This window comes from Megalops cyprinoides, chromosome 21 (assembly GCF_013368585.1).
Source record: "Megalops cyprinoides isolate fMegCyp1 chromosome 21, fMegCyp1.pri, whole genome shotgun sequence".
NCBI classification, from domain to species: Eukaryota; Metazoa; Chordata; class Actinopteri; order Elopiformes; family Megalopidae; genus Megalops; species Megalops cyprinoides.
The window spans coordinates 10965189-10980767 of record NC_050603.1 but is presented as its reverse complement, the minus strand read 5'-3'; the positions used below and the strand labels follow the sequence as shown (position 1 = coordinate 10980767).

The following is a 15579-nucleotide window of genomic DNA, read 5'->3' as shown; positions in this document are numbered from 1 at the left end:
AGAGAGAGTGAGGGAGGGAGAGAGGGAGAGAGAGGGAGGGAGAGAGGGAGAGAGAGAGAGGGGGAGAGAGAGAGGGAGGGAGAGAGAGACAGAGAGGGAGAGAGAGAGAGAGAGAGAGAGGGAGGGAGAGAGAGAGAGGGAGAAAGACAGAAAAAGACAGACACAGAGATGGAGCAAGAAGGGAGTGAGAGAGGGAGAGAAAGAATCAGAGGGAGACAACAGCTGAGAAATTAAGAAAGACAGAGAACAGAGAGACCCAGAGAGAGAAGGAGAGGTGGCATAAAGGCAAGACTTAAATATTTCACTGAATCAGCGCAGATTCCCAGAACAGGCTTCATGCAATCCGACTGCCTCTTCAACGTTACAGCAGTGGTGTTCGGGTACGAACACGCAACGTTCAGGTCCTCTAGCCCATCGCTCTGACAACTGCAGCACGAGCACGTCAAGCACATGCTTCAAAACCCAGAACATGAACAGACGCACACACATGCACAAAAACTGTGACAATTCTTCAGACGACAAAAGTTACAATCTCACTGAATCGCACTGCGGTGACACTCGTGCTCCGAGGCTTCCATCGGTATTGGTGCAAGCTCTAATGGCACAATACGCTGCAGTGAAGCAGGGTGATTGCAGAGCATTGTAGTAAAAGTGAATGGTTTTTATAAGCAAATTAATCTCATTTGGAGCTGGCGTCTGCCCTACATTAAAAGGCACTTGAAGATCACTCAGGAGTTTAATAAACAGACCATTTGTCCACTTAAATCATTTCAATACCAGCCATGTATTGTACCCACATACATTAAGCTGAACTGGAGGCTACTTTCCAGGGTTAGAGAGGGCAACTATTCGTAACCCCCTTCTCTATATTCATCCCACTGGTACATATAGAACCGTGTGTACTTAGGAGACCAAAACTGAACTTTCTGGCTGCCTGTGCCCAGGTATAGCTCCCCAGAACAAACTTTTCTCATCAGCATGTGTGTTGCTTCTGTGAATCATCCACAGAGCCTCCCTTGTGAACATGCTGCTCTTCACAGAATAAGCCATGTTCAGAATTTTGAAGTAATGTAATTTTCGCTTTTCTTTGGTATGGACCAGACGCCATTTGCCAAAATTTCAATTATGTTATCTGTGGTTGCTGACAAAATATATAATAAGTATATATATATAGTTTGACTATCTTTTAATGATGATCTTTTAAGACTGACCCTTGTTGCTAATCATCTTGCTGGCAGTGTACTAATCCAGACGAGCCATATTGAGATAAAGGACCATAAATAATAACCCTATATGGGCTAACGACTTTAATAAAGACAAAGGCTTCACTTCCTGTGAGACTCCCACTCAACTTCCTACTGCAGTGACATCATCAGTCCTGAGTCCTGTCATTAACGGCTGTTCCTGCTCTTCAACAGTTTCAAACAGCTAAAACATTAACTGGATTCTGTCAAATACAGAGTCTTCTAATGCTGAGAAATCCCTATCAAAACAATATTTTTTTTATTATTTTGTGTTCACTTTACTGAAAATCTCTGGCGGGTAGTCAGCCAGCCAATGTCACAGACTAGAGGAGGACTGGGTTCTGTGCTTACAGCAATGGTCCAGAGGCCTCAATGGCATATTTAAGATCTTGGTACAACGTCAGGTAATGTCAGGTTTAAATTTTTGACCAGAGTTCTCCTTTAAGTATGGGCGAGTGCTGGTCCGCACCTCGGAGGAAACAAAACAAAAATCAAACTCACAAAAACAGGCCAGACGCAGAAATAACAAGAGCTGTGCTCTAGTCTCCGTGGGGCCAAACAGGGCCGCTTCATTAGGGAAACAAATGTGCCAACTCCCCCAACCCGCGCAGATTCCAAAGTCCTCCCTGTACTCCACAAAACAAGTTTTCAGCCTTTTCAAAAACCGGAGATATTTTTCTACAAAATTCAGAAATCTGTTCTTGTTTTGTCTGCGCTGAGCTTGGGTCTGGGCCCAGCTCAAATCCAGCGTTACTTGTGAACAGTGAGGGAGATTTCAGAGGGCCCCCGGGGGGCTTGGCTGTACTGTCCTACAGCAGGTTACCGGGACAGAGCAGCAGATGTGAAGGGACAGGATGTACACCTGCAGAACAGGTGGGTCTGCTCACGTCCATGGAACACTGGATTCATCTACTGGTTCAGTCAGCACACTGGACCATACTGAACCGTACTGGAGTGCTCTGACTTACACTGAACTCTCTGCTCTACACACCTTTCCCCGCTTTTGGTTTCCCCCTCCTTTTCACCTCTGTTTTCCCCACTCTCCTCTCTCTCTCTCTCCCTCTCTCTTTCACTGCTCCTGCCCTCTGTGTCTTCAGAGGCCTGTCATGAAAAATTCATCTTATGTGTCAGTGTGCTGAGGAGGCCAAAACCCCAACATCCCCCCAGTGAAACACACCCACATCCACACACACACACACACACACACACACACATACAAGCACACATGTACACACACATACACACAGGCATATGCACACACACTTGCACATTATTTAACACACACACTCATATATATACACACACATAAGCACACATGCCTGAACATGCACACATCCGAACACACACACACACACACACACACACACACACTCTGCACTCTTCTCACCATCCCTAATCTCAAACTATCCGTTTCTATAGCAACGCCTGGCCTGGTGGTTAGTCAGTTAGCTTGGAATGGGGGGTGGGGGTGGCAGTGGGGGTGGGGGGGGGGGGTGGTATGCTTACGTGAGATACAGAGACAGAGCGGGTGAGGGAGAGAGACAGAGTGGGAGAGAGAGAGAGAGAGAGAGAGAGAGAGAGAGAGAGAGAGAGAGAGAGAGGAAGGCAGCGTGTGCCACATTAAGACGGTCATATCAGGCTGCTTTAGTAAACTCTATCTAACAGCAGCATGTGACTGCTCTCCCCAGGGTGCCATAGACCACAGAGATTCTCCTTCTGTTTTCTGGGCAATATGAGTTTGCGAGTTGCGGGTTCGACTGGAACGCAACGCTGAGAGAAAGAGCACGTTTCCGGCGGCTGACAGCGAGCCCTGAAGTGCCTGGACCGGGCCCAAGATTTCGAACCCAAACCAGCAGCATCAGGCAGAATATCTCAACATCCGAGGAGCAGTCAAAACCCTCACCATCTATTCACCTATAACATCCTCTCAGCATCCAATGAGCTTGTCTTGAGCTCATATCAGACTGATCCATTTTCACTTCAGAGGGGCATCTTTCCATTGCAGATCCTGTGTAAAGCCATATCATCCCCCAAACCCCCTTCACAAACGCCCCTGCCCAGCAAAAACACATGCACACACATAAACACTTAGCCCTCAGGGATGAAATGCCCTGAATCTGAAACTCGATAACTCTGAAGGACCAGCAATTAATACATATTATGTACAAATTAGTACTTAATTGCTTGTGCTCGTCAGCAACATTAAACATTTCTGAACCTTAATGGACATTAAGTGACTACAATTAGCCAGTAATGACATTATGTCTAATAATTAACTAATAAATCCACACATTTCATTATACTTTTAATGTATACACACACACACACACACACGTGCACCCTCCCTACTCCAATATACACTAAACATAGTAAAATCTCTCTCTCTTTACAGTCATGTTTTTCAATTAAAATGTGGTTTTATTTTATTGATTGACATTAAACAATCTTGACAAAGCAGTGAGTAATAGCGAACAGCACTTATGACAACTACTGGATTAATTTTTCTGTTTAGATTCAGCTGTCTTATTGATATGTTAACTATTTTTTAAATGGAACACAGATACAACCATCTTTTTCAACAAGCATCAAATTTTCAAACTTTTGTTTATATCCAATAAAAGGAATATCAGTCTCATCTTTAAATAATAAGATCTGGGGCAAGATTTTCATTTGCAAAAAAAAAAAAATCACATCTTTATATAGGGACCAAATCTTGAATATCAAATAATCAATTGTTAATGATTTTAATTTAAACTGCTACGTTGAGCTTCAGCGGAACAAGCCAGGCTAGCTCTGGCTAACTCGCCTATTTTAAATGTCTGCTCTTCGCTGGCTTTCTTTAACTTATAAAATTATTATACCACTTTCAAATAAAACCCACAAAATATGGCTAACAAAGCGAATGATTATATTGTATTAGATTACATTATATTGTTAGATTTGATTACACTGGATTACATTATCATTCTTGCGGGAGGATATTCCTTCCACAGGTCGTTGAGAAAATAAGACAGTGCAGGTAATAATATAATCATACAGTACAGTAGTGATCCAACAGCACAATCAATAGGACAACAACAGCCAAAGAGCAGACTCAAGTTAATAAACAAAGCCCCTTTGATTTCTGATGAGGAATAATTTCTTGCGTGGAGATTAATAAGAATTAATTCCATTGGTGACACTGTGGAGGACCCCACGGCAGAACTGACTTTGACCCCAATACACACACACACACACACATATGCACACACACTGGATCACAGTTCATTGACATGCCATGCAGTGGTACTGCCATGATCGTGACATCATGCACTACACTGGAAGCTCTCTGGTCACAGCAGTGAGCGCTCTTCCAAACGCGTGTATTTTAAGGAGAGCCGAGAGCCCTTACCGCAGTCAGCCACCCATGATTATTTATTCATTTTTTCCTTTTAATATGTAAAATGTGTCACAAAAATATTAAAAACGTTAGGACTATGTGATTACTGAAGATCAAGCTGTTCAATAAAGATGAGCGCTAAAAGATTGTTTCAATAAAAGATGTGCTCGGTTAGATTAAAAGTTGAGGAGGCAGTTTTGCCAAGCTCAGGCTATCCAAGGTAAATGTAACCGAACTCAGAACAACAGAGGTATGTAGAAAGTGTTATGAAAAAGGCTCAGTTAGAGAGCACTTCATCATGTTTCATCATATCATAACAAAGACCAGCAAATATTCTTTTCCTACATTGTGTTATGTGGGAGTTCAGTTAAACCAAAAAGGAAATAAACAGTGTCACCCAGGCTGCTGCCATTAATTCTAATAACTATTAGACTAGGTTCACTTTTTTCATACCTTTTTAGATAATAACATAAATAATCAAAACACGGCATCAACACTGCAATGTTTTTTTTTTTTTCCAGCAATGTTTGCATTCTAACAACGAGGATAGAAAGAGTGCAGTGTCCAGGATTGTTGCGATAACTAATTAAACGGAATTTACAGGAATGTAAGAAACATGAAAGGCCCACCGGATTTGGGGTTTGCTAAGACGTTAGCAGCACTGCACAAGACACAGCGCGGCCACAGGCCCACACGCGAGGGGAGAGGAGCGGGCGGGAACGCGACGTCCCCCCGAACGCAGCACGCGTCTCCCCGCAGCGCTCCACCTTCACAAAGGCAACCCGCAACTTCAAATGCCGCCGCTTTTCCTTTTTTAAACTAGCATCCCGCGCGTGGAAGAAAAAAAAAAAACTCCAGGTCAAAGGGCGCTCTCAAACGCAAGCCGCGGTTGACTTTCGTGGACCAATTTAGAGAAAAAAAAAAAAAATCCAGCAGAACGGATTCTGAATGCATGGCATTTTTTCATGAATCACAAACAATTTCAGAGAATGTGCTAAATCTCACATGGCAAGCTCAAAAGCTCTGGAGTGCATTACAGCTCTAGAACGGCAAAAAAGAACATCTAGTAAGAGGTGAGGACTCCGCATTTTATCAGGCAAGCTAATAGCTGCAAGCATACAAAGAACATAAAAAAGCTAATACTTAGGCCAGTTGAGAAACATTCAAAATTGTAACATAAGCAATAACAAGGACGTAGGCAGCAATATCAGCAGCAAAATATCAATGATACCTCTGTGTCTGGAATCACGGGAGGAACAGGAATACAAAAAGGGGAGCGAGAATTAGTAGGGGGTGCTACGGTAATTAGGACACATGCATATTCAACTTCCACACTTCTGCACATGGGCCAATGGAGCAGTGCGTTCCTCTCCTGGCAAAATTGGTCCGTTTTTTCCCCCCCTACGTCAGCTTATTGCAGCTCTGAACATGTGTGTCCATTTCATTAAAAGGAGAACAAATCTGATCCTGGCCAGTTTGTTTGGGTCTGATGTGAGGCAACTGAGCCCAGATCCCTCAGTATCTCTGACGCCCATGTGTTCCCATGCTATTCCGTTCCAGAGGCTGGAGAGCTGTGTCTGGTCAGGACACATCGCAGGTGTACTCTCCTTTGCTGCAGGTCTTGCCACAGTGGCAAGCATTTTGTCTGTCCCCGTTTCCAAATGCAACGGACAGGCTTATTTCCGTGGCGTGGGATCTGCTGAGCTTGGAGATGTGCGGTCAGTGCACGGATGCTGTTTTTACGAGCAGGAGTTGTTTGGTTTGCTCTGACTAACATTCCAGGCCAAAACCTTCTTTTTTTTGTTATCTGGAAAGCATTCTTCTCTTGCTGGGATACAAGACCTGATTCCATCCACACATGCATTCAGACACACACACACACACACACACACACACAGTCTCACACACTTGCCGGTGTGGTGCGTTGTGTGCTCATAGGAGGTGTTACTGAGGGTTAAGCAGTAGCTGCTTCCCTGAGATCTTGTGTCTCTCCTGTCATATGCCTGGTCCCTTCCTCTCTTCCTTTCAGACAGAATTGTCTATGTCTGGGGGTGTTGACACTGTGTGCATATGTGCATGTGTGGGTGTATGTGTATGTGTCTGTATGTATGTGTGTGTGTCGCGTGCGTGCGTGCATGTGTGTGTGTGTGTGTGTGTGTGTGTGTGTGTGTGTATGAGCGTGTGCGTGTGTGTGTGTGTGTGCGCGCGTGTGTGTTTGTGAGCACGCCCGTGCCTCATCCTCTCCTTCACTGCTAAATAATTGAACTGAGGCTGGACCCACTCATTAAAGCCCCGCTCGTTAGTGTGCACCGAGGAGCCCGGGCAGGTAGAGAGCACCTGCAGCACCACAGCCTGGATAATGAACCCCTCCTCTCCCTCGCTCTCTCTCCCTCCCTCCCTCTTTCCCTCCCTCCCTCTACCTCTTTCCCCACAGAGAGGGTTCAAGGGTCACAGCTTCTTCTATCCACAGTCGACTTCAAAACTGCTGCTGCCAGCCAGGCAGGGAGGCAGAAGAGAGAGAGAGTGAGCGAGAAGGGGAGCGTGGAAAGGGGGGGGGGGAGAGAGCTGGCAGGATAAAGAGGAATAAAGGGAGACTGAGAATGAAAAAGGAAGAGGAACCAAGAGTGAGCCAGTCCTCTGTGTCCTTGTGATAAACAATAATACACATCTGTTCCTGTGCCACTCATTCTTCCTCTCACCCACACGCACACACACACACGCACGCACGCGGCACACACACGTAAACACACACGCGCACAAATGCACACACACACACACACACACACACACACGCACACGCACACGCACACACACGCACACACACACACACACACACACACGCGCGCACACCCACACACACACACACACACACACATACACACACACACATACACACACACACACGCGCACACCCACACACACACACACACACATACACACACGCACGCACACAAAGCACATCCATACACACAGATATACCCAGACATGTACCATCAGTGACACAGTTAATGGGTTGACACCCCGACTGCTAACACCTCCGCTGAAGGTTGCAGGTGGAGGGGACCTATCCCTTACCACAGAACACACAACTGTGACATCATTTGCAGGGGTGGTCTGACAGACGTTCTTTGATACCTGTGTTTGGCCCCAGATTGTACTAAGAATGTTTGTGTTGGATTGCACTATGTACAGAAGGTAGATATGTTCTCTACACCTCCATTTAGTCGGTGACTCATTGTGTTAGAGTTAGCCAGTGGTGTTCGGTACCCCGGTGTGTCAGTAATATGCTGCAGTGATTTTCATTGCAGTGTGCTCAGTATGTGAGCGCGTCCATTGTCGGAGCACGTTCAGAGTTTTGGTGTGTCGGGCACCTGCACACTGTGTGTTCAGGAGCTCGGTGTATTGAGTCAACAAGCACAGAGGAGAGAGACACTGCTGACATGATGGCCACAGCCAAGGTCTGCCTTGCCCAATCATCAGTCTGTCCTCTCTCTGCCAATCAGCTGCTCCAGCTGCTCTGGCCAGGCAGGCTTCCTCTTAATAAAGGTCGCCATGGAGATGTGAGCTGTCAGACTGGCCACAGAAACCTGCTGCCATAGTGGACACTCACTCACTCACTCACTCACTCATTCACTCACACACAAAACTGGCGCCCAAATATGCACAACCATGGTCTTGAAAATGTACTGATATTCTACATTGGCAGTGTCTCCTGGTAAATTCTTTGAGTTGGTCCATAAGACGAGAGCATAAGAACAACAAAAGAAGGATGCTCTTCATAAGGTGGACGTTTCTGAATTGTTCCAAAGTATCCGAATGTCAGTGGTACGTCTGCGTGTTGAATGCAGCGTATTCGTGCGCTGAACACAAAAAAAGTCGACACGTAACGACATAAACTTGTAAGCATGTGCCCTCCATGCTCTCCGAAACGGAGAATAATGATAGTAATTATGATCATTATAAAAGGTCTAAATAACACTTATTTTTTTTTTTGCATGCCACAAACATGCGCACACGGGCCGGGCGCGTTAGTTATTACGCACACGACGGTCTGAATAAGAGAGGCTGTCACAATGCAAGCACTCGGCGATCGCGCGCCCGTGTCTCGCGGCTGGACGGGGGTCATTATCGCCACAATGAGCGCGGCGTCTCGCGCTGCCGAGGTCATCATTAGCTTGCCGCCTCGTGGCCACGGCCCTCCGCTATAGCTGTCACTCAAAAAAAAAAAAAAAAAAAAATCCCGAGTCTGAGGAGGATATCTGCTAATCTTCAAAAATGATCTGTGCACAGGATGTCTGGGTCAGCGTCTCTTCTTTTATTACCGTTTTAATCAACGCGCCGGGCGTCCAAACGAGCGGATGACGAGGAATACGATTTAATTACATATATAAGCTACGTAGCTTTCAAATTACAACAGACAGCTGTCAAATTTGCCCTGTGCTCGTGCCGTACATGCACTATTTGTAAATCATTATATTGGCGAAAACTGTGCGCTTGTCAATGGTAATCATCAAACGAAATAATTTTGTGTACTCGTTACAATGAAGAAATTTTCTTATTTGTCTACGATCTAGTATGAGCAATTATATAATTCCAATAAATATTTAATTGGCCTTCTGGCAGTTTTTTTTTAAACACAACGACCAGCAAGACTGAGAAAACGCGTTTATGAAGAAAGAATGTTGAAAATATATGTATATTCCATATAAACATACTAACAACAAACTGGTAAATTATATGATGAATGTCACACCTAAACAATCAATTGCTATGAAATTATATCTGTGGATTTTGAATAGTCACCATAATAACATATAAGATACAGATAAAATTAGCCCAACCTTTTAATGGGCAGCTGCGTCTGTTTGGACGGCATGTGTATGTCACTGCATGAGCCTCATCATATATGAATGGCAGCGACGAGGTTAATAAAAATCCCCTCAATAAAAAAATACTACTGCTCGTGAAATGCAACGCAGCACGCCGCGCATCTGGCTCCGATTGAAAAGTATGCAAATATTGGTTATATACACAGCGCGCGGTGAGAAGACGCAGCGCACTCACCGGGTAGCGCCGTGCTCGGGCTCGCTTCGACGTTGTCTGCTGCAGCTGCGGCGACGTTCTCGATCTTTTCTCTTGGCTTCCTCGGTTGGGTCACGGAGCCGTCGGCAGCGATACCACCCTTCGCACACAGCATTTTCTGATAATCAAAGTCCAGCGGGGAAGGACATTCTTCCCACTGAGTATTTCAATATCCTTTTCTTCTGTTTCTCTGTCTGTCTCTCCTCCCTCCGCTTGTCACCACCACCACCACTATGCTACATTGGAGTCGAGCCTCTGTTATTTGAAATCACCACGTATGGCAACCAAAACCAGCAAAAGGCAAAAAAAAAACGGAGAAAAAAATAGTAAATGGTAGACAGCAAGGCGCAAAACTGTTGTCGCTGTTCCCTTAGAAAAAAACGCACGATTATCAGTAACAATTCTCATGCACCCACGTCCAGAATGCCTGGGGATGCAAGGAAAGGGAGAGAGAAATGAAGAAAACCGATATGCGATGTTACTCGCCCTCCGCAATTCCGACTCGCAAGGTATCTGCCCACCACCGCTGTTCTACCTTCTCCAGACGTGTCTGGCTGTCAGTAGCATCCGGGACCCCGTAGTTTTTTCTTTCCAAGCAGGTTGGGAAGTGTAGTTTTTACGGAAGACGTGGTCGTTTGTGAGGAGTCGACGGGTTTCGAAATAAACCGCCAAAGGTGCTTTGATCCCCAACCACAGTGTGGGATACCTTCTTTTGGTAAGGTGCGCATTGTCGCTGGGCGTAGCCCGCGATGCGGGACAGGCACAAGATAGGCAAATGACCACCCCTACTATTTTATGGAGCTCACCACCATCACCATCATCATCATCATCATTATCATCATCATCACCACCATCATCATCATCATCATGTCAGTCCTACTTCCTGTGTATCGGTCCCACCTTCCCTACGCAGACTAAATTGCGCCTGTACTTGTCAGTTCACCTTCTGGTAGACCACAGACGTTACATGAGCCTCTTTCAGATATCCTCATAGTACCCATCTTTAAATGAATTGAAGCCTAACTAATCAGCATAGGTGGATAGGTCGTGTTTAGAATTCGATGCGGACATGCCATCCGCAGTCATTTCAGTTTAACATATCAGTAACTGTGGGTAGCCGGTGTCAGTGCCCTGTAAGCTATTTTGCACTTTTGGTGCAGAAAAATTCCACTGCACGTTTTCATTACATAATTTATTACCTTTGCAAGACATCATACAGTGCTTACGGGTTTTTCCACACATAGAGCAGGCAATATATTTGATTTAGCTGAACAACTTGCTTGCTCCTCGGTTCATTTTATGACCCACGAGGTGTTTGCATCAACTGTCCTCACTGGTCCTTAAACACATAAACTCTGCCAATTATTGTAACCATGCATGCGTATGTATATACACACATACACAGCTAAAGACATGCATAAATACATAAAAACACACGTATATGTGAAATCATTCAAACACACAGACAGGAATCTAAACAAGCGCTCGGTGAGTTGGAGTGTTTGGCGTCACCGATGTCCCTCGGGGCGCACTCAGACGCTGCCACAGCCTCGCGGGGGAGAGGCAGGGAACGATTCGCCTAAACAATGAGACGATCCTGCCATCTAGTGGGCGACGAGCGAAGCTTCGGATAGGAAAGCGAAGGAGTCATCCGCCACCCTCGTTATAAACATCTGAAGGACAGGAAGCCATTGAGCACAGCCAGTACCGCGAGCTTCTCCCAGGTACCGCAGTAAAAAGAGCATGCAGTGAATGCTGCGGTCGTGGAAAGTTCCCCTCTCTCTTTTTATGGGTGAGTTTATTGGATAAAAGCACCATCCCTGTCCACTCCCACTCATGTTACTCACTCCACCACCTCCCTTCTGCCTGTTGAAGGGGAAACAGTCAGCCCTGCCATGTTCCCCTGTCCTGCAGAACCTCATGGACCATCCATACCTGGCAGGGCTGGCCGGGGGTCGGAGCTGGCGAACGGGCGCAACGATTGGTCCAGGGGTGTTGGGGCTTTGTGGCGCCGTGGCAGAGCCGTCTCAGCAGGGCGAGCGTCTCCCGCCGGAATCCGGACGACAGGAAGCAGTACAGCAGGAAGTGGATGACCAGGCTGAGCCACTGCAGCATCAGGGCCACGCCCATCGCCACGCCCAGCCCCCTGTCCAGCCCCGCCTGCTTGCCCACCCAGGCCAGCAGGCCTTGCGTGACGTAGCGCGGGAGGGCGAGGAAGACCGCCACCAGCGCCGCTGCCAGCTGGATGCGGCCGGAGCGGCGCATGCGGGAGCCTGTCGTCCGGAAGGGGGCGATGCTGCGCGGGGCGACCAGGGCGCGGGCGCGGCGGTGGAAGTGCAGGGACACCAGCACGCTCAGCAACAGCGTGAGGCTCATGGGAAGGCAGCCGGCGAGCAGGGGGTGGAACCAGAGCGTGGCGGGGATGTGGGGGCTGCGGAGCACCCGGCACCGCGACGCCAACGGGGCCCGGGAGCCGTTGCTCCAGAGCAGAGCGAGCCCTGGCCACACCTCCGCCTCGCCCCCTCCTGGCCAGGTCTGGTACAGCCAGCACAATGGCAGGCTGAGGATCTGGGAGCTGATCACCGCCACCAGCACCAGCAGCAGCGCCACCTGCGGGCGGGAGAGCCGGCAGCAGCGGCGGGGCCTGGGGCCGCGCGCCCGGGAGATCAGGTAGCGCTCCAGGGTGAGGGCCGTGACGATCCACTGGGAGCTGGACAGCGTCCACTCCTCGTTGAAGGTGACGGCACTGCAGAGGAGGGCGTTGGGGGCCCGGGACGCTGCCGACTCCTGCCAGCTCGCCCCCACGTCCACCAGGCCCCCCAGCACCATGAAGAGCGTGTCCACCACGGCCAGGGACACCAGGTAGATCACTGTGCTGCGGGACAAACCACAGCGCTGACCGCAGAGCACCGCTATGCAGAGCAGGTTGGCTGGGCGTGTGGAGAGAGGAGAGAGGAAGCAGGAGATGGAGAGAGAGAGAGACAGAACCAGAATGAGAGATTGAGGAAGAGAGAGCTGGGAAGCTCTGTCAGTTTAAATTAAAACCAGTCTGACCGATCCGTTCCTCATGTCATTATTGTATGTCAGCTGAACTAAAATCTGGTTTCATCACGGCCAGAACATATTTTCCTCACCTTTGTTGGCAGCAGGACAGATGCATTTTTGCACATTTGCAGTTTTCACTGGTTATGCATTTTTACAGCTGGATATTTACTGAGACAATTCAGGTTAAGTACCTTGCCAAAGGGTACAGCAGCAGTGGCCCATCTGGGAATCAAATGGACAACTTATAGGTTGCTACGCCACAAACAGGTACAATGTCTGAGGACATATTTAGAAAGATGAACTCATATAACGTCCCATCCAAAACTTACTTTCCAACAATTGTTCTGTCAACTACTCCATAGTTGTAGTAAGCACCTTTAAAACATTATTGATAGAGATTATTATATTGAAAAGATGGGCAACAGTGTGGTGTAAGAGCTGGTGATAAAGGCTTTTAACTTTGTGGTTGCAGGTTCAAATTGTGGTATAACATTTCTGTAGTACCCTTAAGGAAGGTATTTACCTTGCCTCAGAATTTACAAAGGGAATAAATTCTAATAAGTCTCTCCTAAGCTGAGGTTTTTCTAATGCGCAATAATATACAGTCATTGGTCAAGCTGATTTGAATGAGGATCTCAGCTATCTTTTCCAACAAATGTATATTTTTATTTTATTGTGTAATTATTTTCACCTGCTCGTGGTGTGTGAATACTAAGTGAATTTTGGTCAGAGATATTAAAGACTAAAATTACTCCAGAACAGCTTCTGCATTTTGCTTAAAGTTCACTCTATTGGCTCATTAGTGACCTCAGTTCACACAGCTTGTGTAACTGTTTGTGAATGGAAACAGTGGCTCATCCATTCATTCTCACTGTTTACAGAGAGAGGAGTATTCTTTTCACCCAGTATCACGGAAACATACAGAAACACACACACACACACACACCCACATGCATGTGCGCTCACACACGCACACACACACACACACACACACACACACACACACACACACACACACACACACACGCGCGCGCACACACGCACACACACACACACACACATGCACACACACCTGGTAACAGCACTATAGCATATACTATATATTATAGTTTTGTAGACATACATTACATAAAAGATACATAATTTGTGTCTTAGTGTTTAGGTATATGACTTTTAAAAATTAATGTGTGTATGTGTGTGTGTGTAGGTTTGTTAGGATGTGTGGATATTTCTAAGCGTGTGTGACTTAGTATGTATTTGGTATGTATATGTGTGTGTGTGTGTGTGTGTGTGTGTGTAGCTGTGTTGCTAACTGTGAGGTGTGTGGTGTGTAAGCGTGGTACTTACATGGAATACCCAGGCTAGCCACCAGTATATAATAGGTTCCCTCAAAGACGGAGAAGGGGGAGTTCTGGTTCAGGAACTCCACCATGGCCACTCAAAATGCCACATACAACCGCAAAAAAATTAAAAAATCAAAAAATCAAAAATAATATTAAGTATAGGACCCTCCAAAATGAAGGTACTTCTCAAACACCTTTCCCTCAGAGGTGCAGGGGCCAAGAATGAGGGAAAGGCTGAGGTACTGCAGGGAGGCTGAGAGGAGAAGAGATGGATGCGCGTGAAGTCTGAAAGGGAAGGTGTACAGAGTATGAGAAAGGCGTGTGTCTGTGTGTGTGCCTGTGCGTGTGCGTGTGTGTGTGCGTGTGTGAGCGTGGGAGCAGCACATCTGGCAATACGAGCAAACACACATCACTCCCTGGCTCCCCCCTCTGTTTGCCTGTGTGCATTGGACAAATAAAGAGACAGACCCCTCTGTGAGTTTCTCTTGAAAAAAACCTTTTACATAATGTACGCTAGAGAGCAAGGCCACGCAGGGCAGAGATACAGCACTTGCTTCAGCAGAAAAAAAAAAAAATATATATATATATATATAAAAACCAAACACACTTAAAAACAAATAAAATATTCACCTATAGAATCATAACTGGACAGATATATGATGCCCTTCAATGTAGGAAGTGGGTGATCCAAATATCACTGGGCAGAGTGAGACATGAGGGGTACTATGGACATGCTATCCTTGCCCTCTGACCCCTGTGACACCTCACCCGTGCACTGGGGGGGTTTACATGGCACTGGAGCAAGATAAAGGAGATCAGTACGGCAAAGATAACAGAATGTATTAAATAATAATCACACTTATATTAATCATATTATAATAAAATACCAAATTAACATTAATCACAAAGATAAAGAATCCCTTATAGAAATAGAGTATTGTATGAAATGTATTAAACTTTGCCCCCTCCCCCACCCTTATTTGTGACAGTTCCCACAAGGACAGAAAAAAAACAACATCATAATAGGAACAGTGACACAATGGCAAGAAAAATGCCACATTCCTCTATCTGTAGCTCTGATCCATACTCTCCTGGACAGGCCTGACCAATAGAGCCCAGAGTGACAGAGTCCAGGGCAACAGAGTCCAGATAAAGTCTGTCCAGCTAAATCAAAGGGAACGATAAATCTAAAAGGCTCAGTATCCATTGTGCTGTTCCCATGGGCAGGAGAGAGAGAGAGACAGCACATCTGTCCAAGATTCAGGTCTCTACGGCAACAGGAAACGGGGGTGGGGGGGGGGGGGAGTGAAGAGGGAGTGGGAGAGAGAGAGAGAGAGAGAGAGAGAGACAGAAGGATCACAGACAGAGGGCAAGAAGAAGGGTTGAAGAAAGGATGAAGCAAGAAGAAAGAAACAGGGAGAGAAAAAAACAGAAGAAGGAAAGCAGGAAGAGAGGGAAAAAGAGAGAGGGTGGAAAAGGAGTGTAG

General features: G+C 46.5%; 1 protein-coding gene and 1 long non-coding RNA gene across 2 annotated transcripts in view; both read right to left on the bottom strand.

The window, feature by feature from the left end:
* The window catches only part of LOC118796258, a 30051-nt gene extending 20027 nt beyond the window's left edge, over positions 1–10024 (bottom strand). The window contains exon 1 of the long non-coding RNA XR_005005877.1: positions 9688–10024. This is a non-coding gene — a long non-coding RNA (uncharacterized LOC118796258). The remainder of the gene's footprint in view (positions 1–9687) is intronic.
* Positions 10025–11309: 1285 nt separating this feature from the next.
* Positions 11310–12865, bottom strand: LOC118769148 (somatostatin receptor type 5-like). Its single transcript, XM_036516171.1, has 3 exons — positions 12840–12865; positions 11641–12580; positions 11310–11378 (listed from the first exon to the last, which is right to left on the bottom strand). Exons 1-3 carry the CDS (start codon positions 12863–12865, stop codon positions 11310–11312), a joined length of 1035 nt encoding a protein of 344 aa, XP_036372064.1.
* Between the last annotated feature and the right edge of the window lie 2714 nt (positions 12866–15579).

What these genes read in the sequence shown, in the direction of transcription:
- LOC118769148 (XM_036516171.1), bottom strand. Translation starts at nt 12,865, where the DNA reads ATGCATCTGTCCTGCTGCCAACAAAG. An exon ending in CTGTCCTGCTGCCAACAAAG is followed by an intron (nt 12,581 to 12,839) that starts GTGAGGAAAATA and finishes TTTGTCCCGCAG; the next exon opens with CACAGTGATCTACCTGGTGT. An exon ending in CCCCCGGCCAGCCCTGCCAG is followed by an intron (nt 11,379 to 11,640) that starts GTATGGATGGTC and finishes CCTGTCCTTCAG; the next exon opens with ATGTTTATAACGAGGGTGGC.